General features: G+C 37.6%; 1 protein-coding gene across 11 annotated transcripts in view; it reads left to right on the top strand.

Annotated features, from left to right (window-relative positions):
* EPB41L5 (erythrocyte membrane protein band 4.1 like 5) overlaps positions 1 to 16,067 on the top strand; it is a 221,259-nt gene that overhangs the window by 73,431 nt on the left and 131,761 nt on the right. For all 11 annotated transcript variants that reach the window (XR_007518074.1, XR_007518075.1, XR_007518078.1 and 8 more), the window contains exons 6-11: positions 2,324 to 2,368; positions 2,539 to 2,591; positions 5,475 to 5,595; positions 5,747 to 5,834; positions 6,660 to 6,748; positions 9,524 to 9,593. Coding sequence is in view for 7 of the 11 variants with exons in the window: in XM_049889155.1 (XP_049745112.1) it covers positions 2,324 to 2,368; positions 2,539 to 2,591; positions 5,475 to 5,595; positions 5,747 to 5,834; positions 6,660 to 6,748; positions 9,524 to 9,593 (466 nt within the window). In the remaining 4 variants the exon portion in view is untranslated. The remainder of the gene's footprint in view (positions 1 to 2,323; positions 2,369 to 2,538; positions 2,592 to 5,474; positions 5,596 to 5,746; positions 5,835 to 6,659; positions 6,749 to 9,523; positions 9,594 to 16,067) is intronic.

The following is a 16,067-nucleotide window of genomic DNA, read 5'->3' as shown; positions in this document are numbered from 1 at the left end:
GAGATTGTCTTTAGAATTGTTCCCAATTTATGGGCAGCTGATGAGATGGATTTCTTGCCCCTGGTAACAAAACCTGACAATAGAATTTCTTTCTAGGTAGTGTTTTTTGAAGTGTATGAATCTTTCCCTTTATCAGTTTTCAAAATAAAGGATTAGTTCTCTAGCATCCTGCAAAGGTGATTAAACAGTTGACTCATAGCGACCCCATGTGAGTCAGAGTAGAATTGTGCTCACTGGCTTTTCGTTTTTGGGGGGGCAGCAAGGGAGTTTATTAAGGAGACTTACAGATGAGGCAAGTCCTCAGCAGCCACAGGACCAAAGGAGATCTCTGTGCCTCACAGTGGGAGGGCAGCAGTTGTATAGTGGTGATGGACAATAGTGGCTGCTAGCCAGGGGCTTACGTAAGAATGACTTAGCAAATTGTAGTGAACTGATGGACCACGTGAAGATGCTCATATTCAGCCTTTCAAAGCCTATTTCCCCTTAAGTCTAAACCTGAGGCCAGCTCTTGTAATCTGACATGTTCCCCCTCTTGTGCCGTATAGCACGAAAGACCGCGTTCCCTCCTCGCTGGGAACAGATAAGAAGTGGGGTTGGCCAGGTGCCATATAGTGCCTGGGCATGTGCAAGAGAGAGGGAAAGTTACTGTGTGCCCAGAACAGGGGAATGCCTCCCTGACAAAAAGAAGTTGGTGGAAGAGAGAAGGCTACCCAATTCCCAGCCTACTTCTCAGAGAACATTCTGGGCTCAAGGCCTTTACTTAGGCGTAGAGGCAGACGATTTCGCCAACAGTCCACACCCCAGCTCCCATCAGGGGCCAGAAAAAGAAGCAAAGCAGTACCAAGTCCTGGTATGCCCATCACCCATTTTGAACGTTGAGCTGCATGTCTGGTTTGGTGCATAACTCTGGTGGGTGTTATATCTGTGCATCATTTGAGGCAGCATTTAATGAGGGTAACTAGTAGGACTGTCCCCAGCAGGTTGATCAGGCCTGCGTGGAGGAGGGTTCCCAACCAGCCACTCCAGTTGTGGCTTAATCCAAGCCCACTGAATAGATAAAAGGGCTGCATTTGTCCAGGCTTATGTATGTATAACACATGCTGATTGATTTATGTAAAAACAGCGTTTTTCCCCCAACATGGCACGTTATATGAACAGCGCACATTACAGTACAATACAAAAGCTGTCTCAGCACAATTGAACAAGGTATTACCTTTGCCAGACCAGGCTAGTTCAGACTTGATGTAGTCAGTCGGTGTACATTGGACTACGTGGTCATATTCTGCAAGTTTTCCACGTCCAGAGTAACATCAAACTCAGTTTTAGAGGCACCGTTCTCAGAGTCAAATCATCCAGTCTTGTGCCATTTACATTTTTAAACACAGGAATTTCCTTCTAAAGTTGGAGCACCCTCCACAGGCAGCTTTTATATTTTAAAGAAATGTTGCCCGTGAGTAGTGGAGTCAGCTGTATTCCTTCACCACAGGATTGCCTCAGTACTCCAGGTTACACATTTGCTTGGTCCATGAAGTGTCCTCCTTGTTGACAAATCAGCTGGAACCATGTAAGGAGTTAGTTCTATAAGTATCATCATCAACTCATGGATTTTAAACAGGATTAGTTGTTTGAATCCATTATAGTATTTATTGATGCTCAAGAAGATCTACTTTGGCTGCTTGGAATTTATCCATGTTGGCTCCTGATTTTCTTTATTTATTGAAATGCCATTATTTAATGAAAAATGTTAGATCCTGATTTGGTTTGAATAGGCTTGAATAAACTCCGAGTAGGTTACATACACTTAGTTTTCTTTTGTCCTGCCTCCTTGGTACCTATTAATGAACTTTATATTGCAAATCCATGATCACATGCACACAGACTATTTCGTGAAGTGAAACAGTTGAGTCATTGGGTCCCTTTAGAGTGGTTTCCTCTTAAACACCTTGCCAGTGAGATTATAGATACTTTCCATAGTTATATCCATGCCTGTGTCCCTTCGTGTCTGTGGTGGATGTGTCATCAGAGTAAAGTTAAATTTGATCACAAAGCTCACTCTCAATAATTTGCTTTAAATGGTCTCTCGTAAGGGTGATGAACTGTACTCTGTGGTGACTTTCCTATTCCTTGCTGTTATCTTGTGGCCATGCTGTCGTCCTTCTGGTGTTCATTGCCCTTTTCTTTGTGTTGTTTTTCCTTTAAAGATTTTATCGTGGGTAAAGTTCTATAATTAGGAATGTTTTTTCCTGAAATACAAGGGTGGGATTATTTTTTCACAGTGTATTGTTCCGTTTAGTTAAATTTGTGCCTTGTATTTAATTTTTAGGTATTTATTTGTTCTTCAGTTAAAACAAGATATTCTCAGTGGAAAGTGAGTATTAATTATTTGAGGTGAACTGCACATTTTCTTGGGTGGCTGAAAATAAATTCCTAGTTAATTACGAATACCAAATGGTTAACTTAAAGTATGTGTTATTTCCATTTTTCTTAAAATGAAGGTTGTAAAGTTGACTAGTCTAACAAGTTCTGTTTTGCTCTCAGATTAGAATGTCCCTTTGATACAGCAGTTCAGTTGGCGGCATATAATCTGCAAGGTAAGCATTTCTTATCTTGACTGTTAAGATTAAGACTAAAGCATGATCCTTGTGTGTGTACCCATTTTAGTTAAGGAATTTAGAAGGTTCAAAGTAATGAACGAGGAAAGAAACAAAACTGTGTTCATCTAAACTAACTTGTATCAATATCCAGCTCTTTGGCTTGTTTTAGAACATGCCTTCTTTTTATTCCGTTTCATTTTTTCCTTCCTTTCCATGTATAGTTTTTTCAAATAAAAATTGCAGTCTACTTGGTAATTCAATAAATGTTACAACTGAACCTTCAGCTAATTTTCTTTCTTTGAAAAGAATGCAGTGATACGTGAGTGAATTATTGCTATAGCCAGATGGTTTGCTTTCTTTAGCCTTATTTCTAAAAATGCATTAATGAAAAATACTTAGAATGTATTTTAAAATTCCTGGTGTTTATTTCAGGAACTAAAAAAAAAACCCCTATTTTCCAATAAATAAAGACTAATGAAAAACTCACTCTTTTGTACCTTGTTAAATTGATCAAATATTGTTAAATGTAGGTTTTTCTTGTAAAAAATTGATAATATAAAAGAATACTGTATCATTTCAGTCCCTGTTTACCAAATGAAAAATATTTTCATTGGGGTATCCATATATACTAGAAGGAAAATTATATTTATCGATTACCTAGATGGTAATATTTTAAAGGTTTTTGGTGATTCCACAGTTGTCCCCAGCCCCTCTAATAATATTTACGTACCATTATATAGATAATAATAAGGCTAACTTTTTAGGTGTTAGGATAAGTAGTATTTTTTGCTTATTTTGTGCTTCCAGTATTTATGAAGGCATATTTTTCTGTTGATGTAGGCATTGGTAATTGGAGGAAATTTCTGTACTCCTAAAATTTTGCCACTAATGTAAATTACTATCTACTTACCTCCATCAAGTCTGTCTCCAGATGTAAAACTTACGTTTTCATCTACAGAATGTCCTCTAGAGACTCCCCTTGGAAATGATATGCCTCTAGCATTGTAATGATCGGAAGTATGTAATTGCACTCATAGTTTTTTTGCAAGCATACTTTTTACATTTCCTTATTTCCTGTATGAGGTTGTTAATTCTAAAAATGATTAGATCTGCTGAAAAGCTGTCGTTTTCATTATCTGTGTTACACTGTTTGTTATTGCTTTGTGTATTCTGTCTGTGCTTCATTATGTAGGTTTCATACAGGCCAAAGTATGTGCTTCTTGAAAATAGGACTTTTATATGTATTTGTGTATTTTAGTAAAAACAGTTAGACGTACATATGCTCAATAAATACTTATTTTTGATTCATACATGGGACTCTGCTCTCTCATATCCCTACTTACCGTAATTCATCCCAAATAACGACTCTTTCCTACTTTCACTTCCATCCATGGCACCTTTGTTTTTATAATTCCTCCAGATTTCATGCTATGTCTTAAGTGTAATAGTTTACCCAGTCCTACTAATTCTTAAGGTCTAAAGTATTGCTCTCATCTTCGTAAAGTGAGCTCCTGGTTTTTCACGTACGATACATATTTTATATCAGAGTAATTTTTCTTTATGAGCTTTTTTTTTTTAAAATACTTTCAAGGTCAGTTTTTCTGTACTATTTCAGTATGTATGTATCCTGAATAACATTATGTAGCTGATTTGGTTTCTGAAAAACAGTGATTCAGACAGAAGAACAGTTTCCTAAGTGATAAAATGGACGTGATAATACTTGTTTTCCAGGGTGGGTGTGACATTAAATGACCTTATGTCTGTCACATGTCCAGTGGTAGAGCAGGTGCTCAGCAAGTCATGAGCTATGACCATTATTATTATTACTTATCTCAGGCTAGTTCTCATGTATTCTTACTCCCCAACTGGGTTTTTCTCATCAAAATGAAAATAATTTTTTAATAAAATAACATTTTATTAAAGAAAAATGTCAAAAGTATAGAAAGTTAGAATTGCTGTTTGCCCTTTCCCTCTGAACCCACATATCACAGGTGAGTGTTTAGTGTTATCCAGTTCTTTTCCTGCTACCCCTTTCCAATTTTCCTAGTTGTTTTTCTTTCAATTATTTATTTAGAATTAATTTTAAATTCCAGGAAGACAGGTACTATATCTTATAATGATACATAGTGTTATGTTCTATGCGTATTAGTTAGATACTTAATGTTGTTGGCTTTAGTTGCTTTTAGTTGATTCCAGCTCATGGTAACCCCATGTGTGCAAAGTAGAACGCTTCATAGGATTTTCAATGCAGTTGTTTTTCAGGATTGCTTAAAATTTTTATTTATTCTTTGTAAGGTCAGAAGGTATTTCTTTATGGAAACTAGAAAGAGGTTTTCAAAAGTGAAACACAATAAAACGTGACTAAATTAAGAAAAACCAAGTTCCGCTGAGTTGATTTCAACTCATGGCAGCCTTGTTGTGTTAGAGTAGGACTGTATCCTACAGAATTTTCAGTGGCTGCTATTTCGGAAGTAGGGCACAGGCCTTTCTTCCCAGGCAACTCTGGATGGGGTCCAATGGCCAGCCTTTTGGTTAGCAGCCTAGTAACCGAGTCAGTTAAGTGTTGCACCACTCAGGGAATAAATTAAGAGAAAGACATTTAATTAAAAATACACCACCTTAAAAGTTCACCTAAAATACAATAAGAAAAAAAAACAAAAAAAACCAATGACAAATACGTGATACGTGTATATAGATTGACAGGCCATAAATGTAAGCTAGCTTTATTTTGGGGAATTGTCTGGGTGTTATGAATTCCTGATAGGTTAAGAAACAATCTTTCTAAACTTTTTAGCAATTTTTATGTATAAAATGGGTTTTGAAGGATTCAGCAGAAATTAGTACTAACAAAATATAACTTTGTGAAACTTATGTTTGTAGCTGAACTTGGTGACTATGATCTTGCTGAGCATAGTCCTGAACTTGTATCTGAGTTCAGGTTTGTGCCCATTCAGACTGAAGAGATGGAGCTGGCTATTTTTGAGAAATGGAAAGAATACAGGTACTTGGCATTTGATCACACTTTCTTTAACATCACGACAATAGTTATTTCAAATTTGTTTTCCTCTGTTCCTATCCTTGGTGTAGAATTTTTTATATATATATTTTATATATGTTGTTATCTAAAAAATTACTATCTTTTTAAATTTCAGAGGTCAGACACCAGCACAAGCTGAAACCAATTATCTGAATAAAGCCAAATGGCTAGAAATGTATGGGGTTGACATGCATGTGGTCAAGGTAAGCCCTGTGTTTGGGTACTGTTTCTTTTCCAATTCCTTTGAGACTCAGGGTGACTGTGGGATTTTTCACTAGCCATTTTTTCATATGCTTTCCCTGTAGTTTGCGTAGCCTAGCGTTGGGTACTTTGGATGTGTGGGTAAAAAGATTGAGACTCTTCTGTAAAATACGGAATGGTTAGAATCCCACAGAAAGGTTAATTTTAAGGAGGAGGAGAAACAAGCAAAATCCCAGAGAAAGGTATGCTAGTGCTTTTAAGTTGACTTTTTTTTCCAGTTGTGAGAAATGTTAAAAAAAAAAAAAATTTTTTTAAAACCACTTTCTATTCTTTTCACTTGAAAGTTATATTACTTTTTATCCCTTAAGGTCAGAGTAAGCGCTGTTAAAATAAAACCAACTTAGGGAGCAGAGGTGAAAGTGCGTAGTTTGAGAGGGGTTTGGTAAACTGCAGAACTGCTTGGGATAGTGATTTAAGTCATTTCTAGTTTTAACTAGCTACCTTTTCCCAGAAAGGCAGTCTTTTATAAAATTTTGTGATTCAGGTGGTTAATACAACATGGGAAGGATCTGAGAAGAGCTTTCTTTGTCTTGGGAGTATTAATTGCCCACCGTGAGTGAAGATTTACTTTAAAACTAAAATGTTTCATTGATAGAACTAAAAGTATATGGGTGTATTTTCTGGAGAAAAGTTATTTTGGATACTCTAATTCTTGAAAATATCTATATTATTAATTTTATTCTGTGTAAAAATAAAACTGAATAGTTGTGTGAAAATGTGAAACTTTTATGCAGATAAAAGTAACCAATTTTTTCTCCCTAAATTAGGCTAGAGACGGGAATGACTACAGCTTGGGACTAACTCCAACAGGAGTCCTTGTTTTTGAAGGAGAGACCAAAATTGGCTTATTTTTTTGGTAAGCAGAGTTAATGCCAGACACTTACTGTTTTTTTTAATGAGTAAAAACATTCGTATCAAGATGATACATAAACGAGAGTTTTGAAATCAAATAATTTTGAAAAGCCTGAAAAGAAAAGCAGCTGCCTCCTGCCATAGCCCGGTTGGTGTTGTCAGGTGCCGTCAAGTCAGTTCCCACTCAAAGCAACCCGTGTACAACACAGCGAAACACTGCCGCCCTGCACAGTCCTCACAATTGTTGCAATGTGCGAGCCCATCGTTGTAGCCACTGTGCCAGCCCATCTCACTGAGAGTCTTTCTCTTTTTCGCTGACCAACCCTGTACTTCCCAAGCATGATGTCCTTCTCCAAGGACTGGTCCCTCCTGATAACATATCCAAAGTATGAGAGACAAAGTCTCACCATCCTTGCTTCTCAGGAGCATTCTGACTGTACTTCTTCCAAGGCAGATTTGTTCAATCTTTTGGCAGTCCATGGTATGTTCATTATTCTTCACCAATACCATAATCCAAAGGCTTCAGTTCTTTAGTCGTCCTTACTCATTGTCCAGCTTTCGCATACATTTGAGGCAATTAAAAACACCGTAGCTTGGGTCAGGGTGCACCTTAGTCCTCGAAGTGACACCATTGCTTTTTAACATTTTAAAGGGGCCTTTGGCACCACTCGCCTGTGAGTTTGTCATACTGTGATGGTTTGCATGTTGCTATGATACTGGAAGCTGTGCCACTGATACATCAAACACCAGCAGGGTCACCTATGGTGGACAGGTTTCGGCTTCTAGACTGAGACCAGGAAGAAGGACCTGGTTATCGACTTCCAGGGTGGCGGGAGGGGGGGAATTGGCCAGTGAAAACCTTAATGGGCACACCCCATACATATGTTTAAATTACCTGTCTTTGTCTTCTCTTTTCTGTGGTTGCATTAAATGTTCCATTGTGAACCGTTTGCTTGCCACACTGTTACACAGATTTCATCTTGGGGCGTCCCTTTCCTGTTTTCTCACCTAGGACCTTGTGTCCTTTTCTCAAGTTTTCTTTTGTTTTTTGGTATGTATTCTCAAGTAACGGCTTAAGATAAGGGTGTAGGTGGTAAACTTTTAGAATCTTTGGATTCCTTAAAATGCCTTTGTTCTTCTCTTATACTTCATTGATAATTGGACTGAGAATGGAGCTTTAGGTTGAAAATTATTCCCCTCAGATATTTGAAGATAGTATTCCATCTTATTTTTGCGGCTAGGTGTCCCTGCTGGGGACTTTCTGAGAGACTTGAGTGGATCACCTTTATAATTGTACCTTAATTGTTGAGGAAAAGGTCCCAGGTTGGCACAAATGGCTTGCACTTGTCTACTAACCTAAAGGGTGGCTGCTCTAACCCACCTGGTGGAACCGCGGAAGAAAGGCGTGCCAGCCTGCTTCTGTAAAGATTACAGCTCAGAATACCCTGTACAACAGTCTTACTCTGTAACATACAGGGTCACCATGAATTGGAATTGACTCCGTGGCAATGGGTTATGGTTTTGTTTGCTTGTTTAATGGGTAAGGAAGCTGGGTTATTTTTTCTACCCACTCCTGGAGTGTTAATTCCTTAATAGCTTGCCCTTTGGGCAGATGGAACTTACTTTATGGACAGAGATTGCCTTCAGACAGACAAAGGAAACATCTACTGTATCACCACATAAAATTGTTGTGAGAATTGAGTTAGCGCATGTAAAGCACTTGGAATAGTACCTGGCACTTTGTGGGTATTAGGTATGTAAAAGGTCTCCACCTTTGGGGTTAAGGAGCCCTGGTGGTGCAGGGGTTAAGTGCTCACTAATACCCAAAAGGAGCTGAAATGTCGCCAGTTTGTAGATACCAGTGGCTTCCCAGGAGAAAGACCTGGCAGGCAGTAAGTTCCTATAAAGGTGACCACCTAAGGAACTCTGTGGGGCAGTTCCGCTCTCTCCTGTAGGGTTGTGATGAGTCACAATTGACTCAGCCCCACACAACAACAGTATGTTAAGTATTTGTTACATGGGTAAATGCTAGCTTCTGTTCTCCTCTTCCTCCTGTTTATTTACTTGTTTGTTATTATTTACTTACTGTTCAGTATAGCTCTTGTAAACGAGTTATGTCTTACAGTTAGAGTTTACATAAGTTATATTTTAAAATGAGTGGGAATGAGAGTCACATTGTTCATAGAAATACAAAGTTCAGATATGGCAGGTGGGTTAGGATTTTAGTACAGGCAAGGAGATAGAATTGTCTCAGGAAAATTGGCCATAAACTGAGGGTTTTTTGCTGTGTAGACCTTTAAATGTTAAAGTTGCATTTTCTCAAAGCGCAGTTGCTGTGGAAAATAGAGCCGTAGGCCGTAACCAGTACTTGGTTTTTCCTTTATGCTTTTTCTTTCCTATGTCCAGTCCCTGTGTTGCTGCTCTAACAAGGAGTCTGTTTCCTGGGCCTGGAGAAGCTCTGCACCAGAGCTGGGGCCTCTGAAATACATGAGGATTTCTTCATGTTCTGTTCTCCTTAACATGGTTAATGTCTGATATATGCACCTGTATAGTTTCGCCAGAGATACTGGTTTGGAAATATATATATATGTTCTGTTCTCCTGTTTTTTTTTTTTTTTTGATTGGAGGCTTTTTGAATGAGCAAAGCAGATCGTTTTTTACGCTCATCAGTTTTCAATTCAGAAGTTAGATGATTAAATGTGCTTGAAGTAAAAACAGTCTTTTTTTAATTTAGAAGGCATTTATTTGTAATCTACCTGTTATTCCCATATTATTATAGGCCCAAGATAACCAGATTGGATTTTAAGAAGAATAAATTAACCCTGGTGGTTGTAGAAGATGATGATCAGGTAGGAATTGTATTTCATTCTTTAGCAGTGACCATGCTGTATGGAAACTTTTATCTCATTGTTTCATAGTCAGAGAACAGAAACTTAGTGTAATGAATAGTTCAATTAAATAATTTCCTGCCTCAGGTCACGGTGTCCTAAAAATAGAGTTTTGTTGCCTTTAAGAATAAAGATAATATAAAAGATTGTTTTTGTTTCTTCATTGATAATATATTTGAAATATGTAGAAAAATTGCATTTAATTGACTTCTCATTTACCTCTTGAGTACCTGATCCAAAAGAATAATCAAAAAGATCTACCTGCCAATATTCTTAAGGTTTTCTAAGCTAATAACCTTTTTTCATTTAAAATCTGATTCCTAATTGATACACATAACAACGTGGATTCGTCTTCAGTGCGTTTTGCTAAGTGAAAGAAGCCAGACTCAGAAGATTGTGTGCTGTGTGCATGGTGCTCTGGGAGGGACAGACCCGTGGGAGTGGAGAGTAGGTCTGTGTATTGCCTGGGATTGGGGGGGGCGGGGTTTGACTACACAGGACATTTTTGGGGTGAGGGGACTAGTCTATATCCTGATGGTCGTTATATGATGATACGTCTGTCAAAATTTATAGAAATGTACATCCAAAATAAAGTAATTTTACTGTATGCAAATTAATAAATAAAAAATTTAAATGCACTTATAGGCAGATACTGATAAAACAAATTGTGTAAAATGTTAACAATTGTTGAATTCAGGTGGTGTGTATATTGTTCATTTTTTCTGTATGTTTTTTATAATGCCGGAAGGATAAACTCTAGTTGCTCAGTTTTCCTTTCTTAGGTATTTCACCCTTGTACCGCTCCCATTTTTACATGCTTTCTGTTTCCCTTCCAGCTTTTATTACGTGCGGCTATATCTTTACATGTTTGTAATCGGTCTGTTCACAATTTATAATTCACTTTTCTCCTCATTATTCGTAATGCATTTTGGTCATCCCATTGTAAACTATCGCAAGCAATAGGTGAAGGTAAAAGTATTTGAGTTTTACTAAAATTTGCAAGGACTGTATTTATGATGATTATTATTTTTTAAATAATGCATTTTCAGTGAAGGTTTACACAGTAGTTTAGGTTCTCATTCAACAATTTCTACACGGGCTGTTCAGTGCCAGTGGTTACATTCTTCATTATTCTTGAACATTCTTAGTATTTCCATTCTGGTTATTCCATTTGGATTTATGATTTAAAAAAATCTTTTGCTTGTAATAATGTTTTAAATTTAATCTCTTAATAGAGCATTTGGCCATATTTGTTTATACTTTTTTTTTTTCTTTTTGGTGGGTATTTTCTTTTCTGTTCTATTGGGCCATAAAGGTGCTATAAGAAAATGTCAGTGTAAATTCCAACATAAATATTAATAAATAAAAAGCTAAGACCAGGTAAGTATTACCCTGCATCATAATCATAGCCCTCTAATGATTTGCTGTGGTGGTTGTTATGGATATATGTAGACCTAATTAAGTATCGTAATAATTGATAAAAAGAGTAATACTGTAGAAGTTACTTTGTTAAAGACTTCTGTGTACTCAGTATAATTTTTCTGGGTATTGATAATTGAACTTGGGTCCGTTTTCTCTAATAAGTACACCTCTGTTGGTCTTTGGGTCTGTACCTAACCAGTATCTGAAACATCAGTAGCTTTTGGTCAGTATTAGTAGAATAAAAGAAATAATTATCAGAAGCTAGGTTGTGTCAGGTTGCTTCTTTTTAGTAGTATGCACTGATGTACAGTTTTCTTCTCATCACCAGATCTTGGTGTTCTGTTTTGATGCTAAAGTTGTTCATATATTAAAAAGAGATACTGAGCACTTAACGTGAAGGTTTTTTGGATACGAGGATGAATGAGAAACATTACATGTCCCAAGGAAATTTTAGTGTAGTAGGACAGCCCAACAAGTACAGAAGCCATTTCAGCAGTATGGTAAATAGTAACACAGGAGTGCGTAATAGACAGGTCTCCAAAGATGTGTGGGCATGTAAACGAATAATTTCTTTATAAGGATCAGCACAAAGGTGACCCCTATGAGACGACGGAGGTTAAAGATGTCCCAAATGTCCAACTTTTCCAAGCTGCAGTCCCACTCCATCTTCTCTAACAGCAGCTAGTCCCTCTCCCCTCAGTACTCTCCATCTCAATCTCTGGGTTCAGCCCTTGGTCTCTGCCCAAAGGCACTCAACTTTCTTGCTCCCTGGGCTGTGAAGCCCACTCTGTCCTCTCACATGGGTCTCTCCTGCCTTGCTGGTAGTGGGCTCTTCTTGCTGCTCTAGAGTTGTCTCTCTTTTAAGGAAAAACTGGCCAGTCCCCTTGGTGGGCCACAGTCGTCTTACTCACACAATGCTGCCCAGTCAGCTGAGTGGGAGTTCAAGACCATGGCCGTGTAAAGTAATTCATGACGCCGCAGCGCGTGTGCACACTGCTTCACTTATAACATTGAGCCGCAGTCATGCAGTGAAATGCTGTGCAGCCAAGAAAAATTAAGTTTTGATGTGAACTGTATGATATAGCAAGTGAATTTTTGGTATAGTAGTGTTTTTGTGTAAGTGTGTTTAATTTGGTAATGTTTAAATATTTGCATAGAAAAAAGTTCAGATGGATTCCAAACTGATAATTGTGTTACCGCAGAGTGATAATCAGTTTTGGATGACTTTGATTTTTTTTCTTTTGTTTTTTTCTTGTTTATGTTTTCTTAAACATGTAGTTCTTATAAAATAAAAGGCAGGGAATGGGAAATAAAAGGGTTCCCAGTATTGGTTTGTTAGGTGCCATTTTAAATTAGTATTTGCTTAGGCTTTAAGGATTTACAGTATTGTCGCTTTATCTTGTGGAGTAGGTATGAATGGTCTCAGAGCTTTTTTGTTTCTTGTCAAAAGTCATGCATTGCTTTACTCATTGCAGCCTAGAGATGGAAGGAGAAATAAGCTTATATGATCTCTGCTCTCAAGGAGATCATAGACATGTAGCATGAAATTAAAGTATGTTTATGATAACGGGGAATTTAACCCCCCTTCCTTATTTCAGACTTTACAAAACACCTATCATACTTCTAGTGTAAAAAAGTATTAGCTGTGAAAGGGTCAGAGGTTCAAATCTGCCAGGCGCTCCTTAGAAACTCTATGGGGCAGTTCTACTCTGTCCAATAGGGTAGCTAAGAGTCGGATTCGACTCGATGGCACTGGGTGGGGGTGGGGTGTGTGTGTGTGTATATATATATATATATTTTTTTTTTTACTGTGCTTTAAGTGAAAGTTTACAAATCAAGTCGCTCAGACAAAAATTTATATACACCTTGATATATACTCCTAGTTGCTCTCCCCCAATGAGATAGCACACTCCTTTTCTCCACCCTGTATCCTCCATGTCCATTCAGCCAGCTTCTGTCCCCCTTTGCCTTCACATCTCCCCTAAAGACAGGAGCCTTCCGCATAGCCTCATGTGTATACTTGATCCAAGAAGCTCACTCCTAACCAGTATCATTTTCCGTCTTACAGTCCAGTCCATTCCCTGTCTGAAGAGTTGGCTTTGGGAATGGTTCCTGTCTTGGGCTAGCAGAAGGTGTGGGGACAATGACCTCTGGGGTGTATTTTTTTTTTTTTTTTAAGCTCAAGAACAGCTCAATTGAATTAGCTAATATTTCTGCATAGGTTTTAACTATCTAATATATTTTTATCTAAAACATTTAATACTGAAAACATACAGAAAGTTGTACGGGAAAAAAATGTTCCTTCTATTCCAGCCCCTGGTTTCCTCGAATACATGTCACCAGATATACTTTTTTGCTTTTTAACAGTTCTGGAACAATTGGGATGTGTCTCACGTAGTGTAGTGTATGGCATCTTAAAATTATTGTTGACCAGGCAGCAGTTGTTGACATAGTTACCATTGGCTGCACATGTGTGAACAAGTCATAGCAACTTCAGTTTAGTTTTGTTGAGCTTTATTAGTAGTTCATGTGTTCTGTTTAATTGCTGTTTAAAATGGCTTAAGAAAGATGACACTGCGATTCAGCATTGAAGCATAGCTCTGAATGCAGGAAAAGCGTTCATACAAAGCTGTGGGGTGGAAAGTGGTCATTAGTGACGTAAATGTGCAAAGCTGAAGGAGTGACCTCAATTCCATGTTTTTTTGCAAAGCAGCAACCTCCTTTTCCGCTTGAAAGTATTTGGCCTCACCTCCTCCACCCCAAACTACCGAATCAGAAGAGAGCATATTAAAAGATCCCCAAGATTTGTATGCTTAATGAAGTGGAAGTAGTACTGTTTAACCAAACCTAAAAAAAAAAAAGATTCTCAAAAGTAAATTAACAGTGATTAGTTTTTAAATTGTTAAGATTTACTACTGAGATACAAAGGATTGTGTATCACACAGCTCAGAAGACAATCATAGAGGCAGTAATGGACTATGTTTAGAAGAAATCTCTTGATGGTACAGAGGATGGTATGACATCAACAGACAAGTTCAAAAAGATTCAGAAGAGGCAGATCCCATATGTGAAAATAGTATATTTGTTTTACTAATACTTTTTTATGTAAGCACAGATGTGATTAAACTATAAATATTGGTATCTAAATCTAAAAGAGCTCTTCCAAGAATAAGAAAATACACTGTGTATAGAAATGTTGAATTGGCCTGTGTTTTGTTGTGTATATTTTCACCACAATGGAAAAAAAATTCGATTGAAAAAATAATAAAATATAACTGTGTGGTAAGAAAATATGGTTATAACTTAGTGACAGTTGCCTTAATAGTGCGTCTTAAAATTGATGGCATTTTAGACTCGATCTAATAGCATATTAGCTTCTCGGATATACATAAAAGTTAGCATACTTTCGTGTTTTCTCTGCCCTCTTTAAGTTTACAGTATAGCTTGGAATTTTTTCCGTATCAACACATAAAGTACTTCCTCATTAAAACAAAACTGCTTAGCAGTCTAGCACCCTCATTTATTTAATCAGTCGTGAATTGGTTGAGAACTTTTATGTTGTATGTACACACCGATTTGTACATTGGCAAGTGTATCTGTAGGATAACTTTCGGGAAGAGAATTTGCTGGGTCAAAGGGTTGTGTACATTTATATTGGATAAAGAAATCACCAAGTTTCAGTCTTACCAATGTACCAGACTGTTCCACCACAGAGCAAGTTATTAAACATTTTACTCTAAAAGTAAAAAATGGAATTTTATTGTAGGTTTAATTTTTTATTTTAGTTATGAGTAATACTGAACATCTTTTCGTACATTTGAGTGATTTATGTATTTTCTCCCAGATTTTTTTTATCCTTCGCCCATTTTTCTTTTGGGGTGTTGGCCTTTTTTTCTTATACATTTAGCTCTTTGTGATAGCAATTGTAAATATTTTATCTGTTCTATTTAACATGGCTTATAGTTGTTTTTTGCCCTGTAGTTTTTTGAACCCCACACATCTGCGAGTGGCTTGCGTGTTACTGTGATGCCGGCAGCTATGCTGTGATGCTGGGAGCTATGCTGTGATGCTGGGAGCTAGGTCACCGGTATTTCAAATACCAGCTGGGTCACCTGTGCTGGACAGGTTTCAGCTGAGCTTCCAGACTAAGAAAGATTAGGAAGAATGACCTGGTGATTTACCTCTGTTAAAAACAAGCCAGTGAAAATCTTATGAATAACAGCATGACATTGTCTGGTACAGTGCCAGAAGATGGGCCCCTCATGTTGGAAGGCATTCAGAATACAACTGGGAGGGAGCTGCCTCCTAGAGTTGACTTTAATGATGTGGGTGGAGCCAAGCTTTCAGGACCTTCATTTGCTGATGTGGCACAACTCAAAATGAAAAGAAACAGCTGCAAACATCCATTGAGAATCAGGATGTAGAATGTAGAAGTATGAATCTAGGACAATTGGAAGTCATCAGAAATGAAATTGAACATATAAAGGTCGACACTGTAGGTATTAGTGAGCTGAAATGGACTGGTATTGGCCATTCTGAATCAGACAGTCATGTGGTCTACTCTGCTGGAAATGACAATGAATAGGAATGGCGTTGTGTTCGCTGTCAAAATGAACATTTTGAGATCTGTCTTGAAGTACAGCGCTGCCAGTGATAGGATAATGTCCATATGCCTACAAGGGAGACCACTTAATATGACTGTTATTCACATTTACCCACCAACCACTAATGCCAAAGATGAAGAAATCGAAGATTTTTACCAACTTCTACAGTCTGAAGTTGATCAAACATGCAGTGTAGATACATTAATAATCGTGATTGGAATGCGAAAGTTGGAAACGAAGAACAATCAGAAGTTGGAAAATATGGCCTTGGTGGTAAAAATGATGCTGGAGATCGTGTAATAGAATTTTGCAAGCCCAACCACTTCTTCACTGCAAATACTTTTTTTCACCAACATAAACGGTGACTATATACGTGTACCTCGCCGGATGGAGTACACAGGAATCAAAT

The sequence above is a fragment of the Elephas maximus genome, chromosome 6, assembly GCF_024166365.1.
Source record: "Elephas maximus indicus isolate mEleMax1 chromosome 6, mEleMax1 primary haplotype, whole genome shotgun sequence".
Taxonomy (NCBI): Eukaryota; Metazoa; Chordata; class Mammalia; order Proboscidea; family Elephantidae; genus Elephas; species Elephas maximus.
Note: the sequence above shows the minus strand (reverse complement) of the source record. Positions and strands in the feature narration are given on the sequence as shown.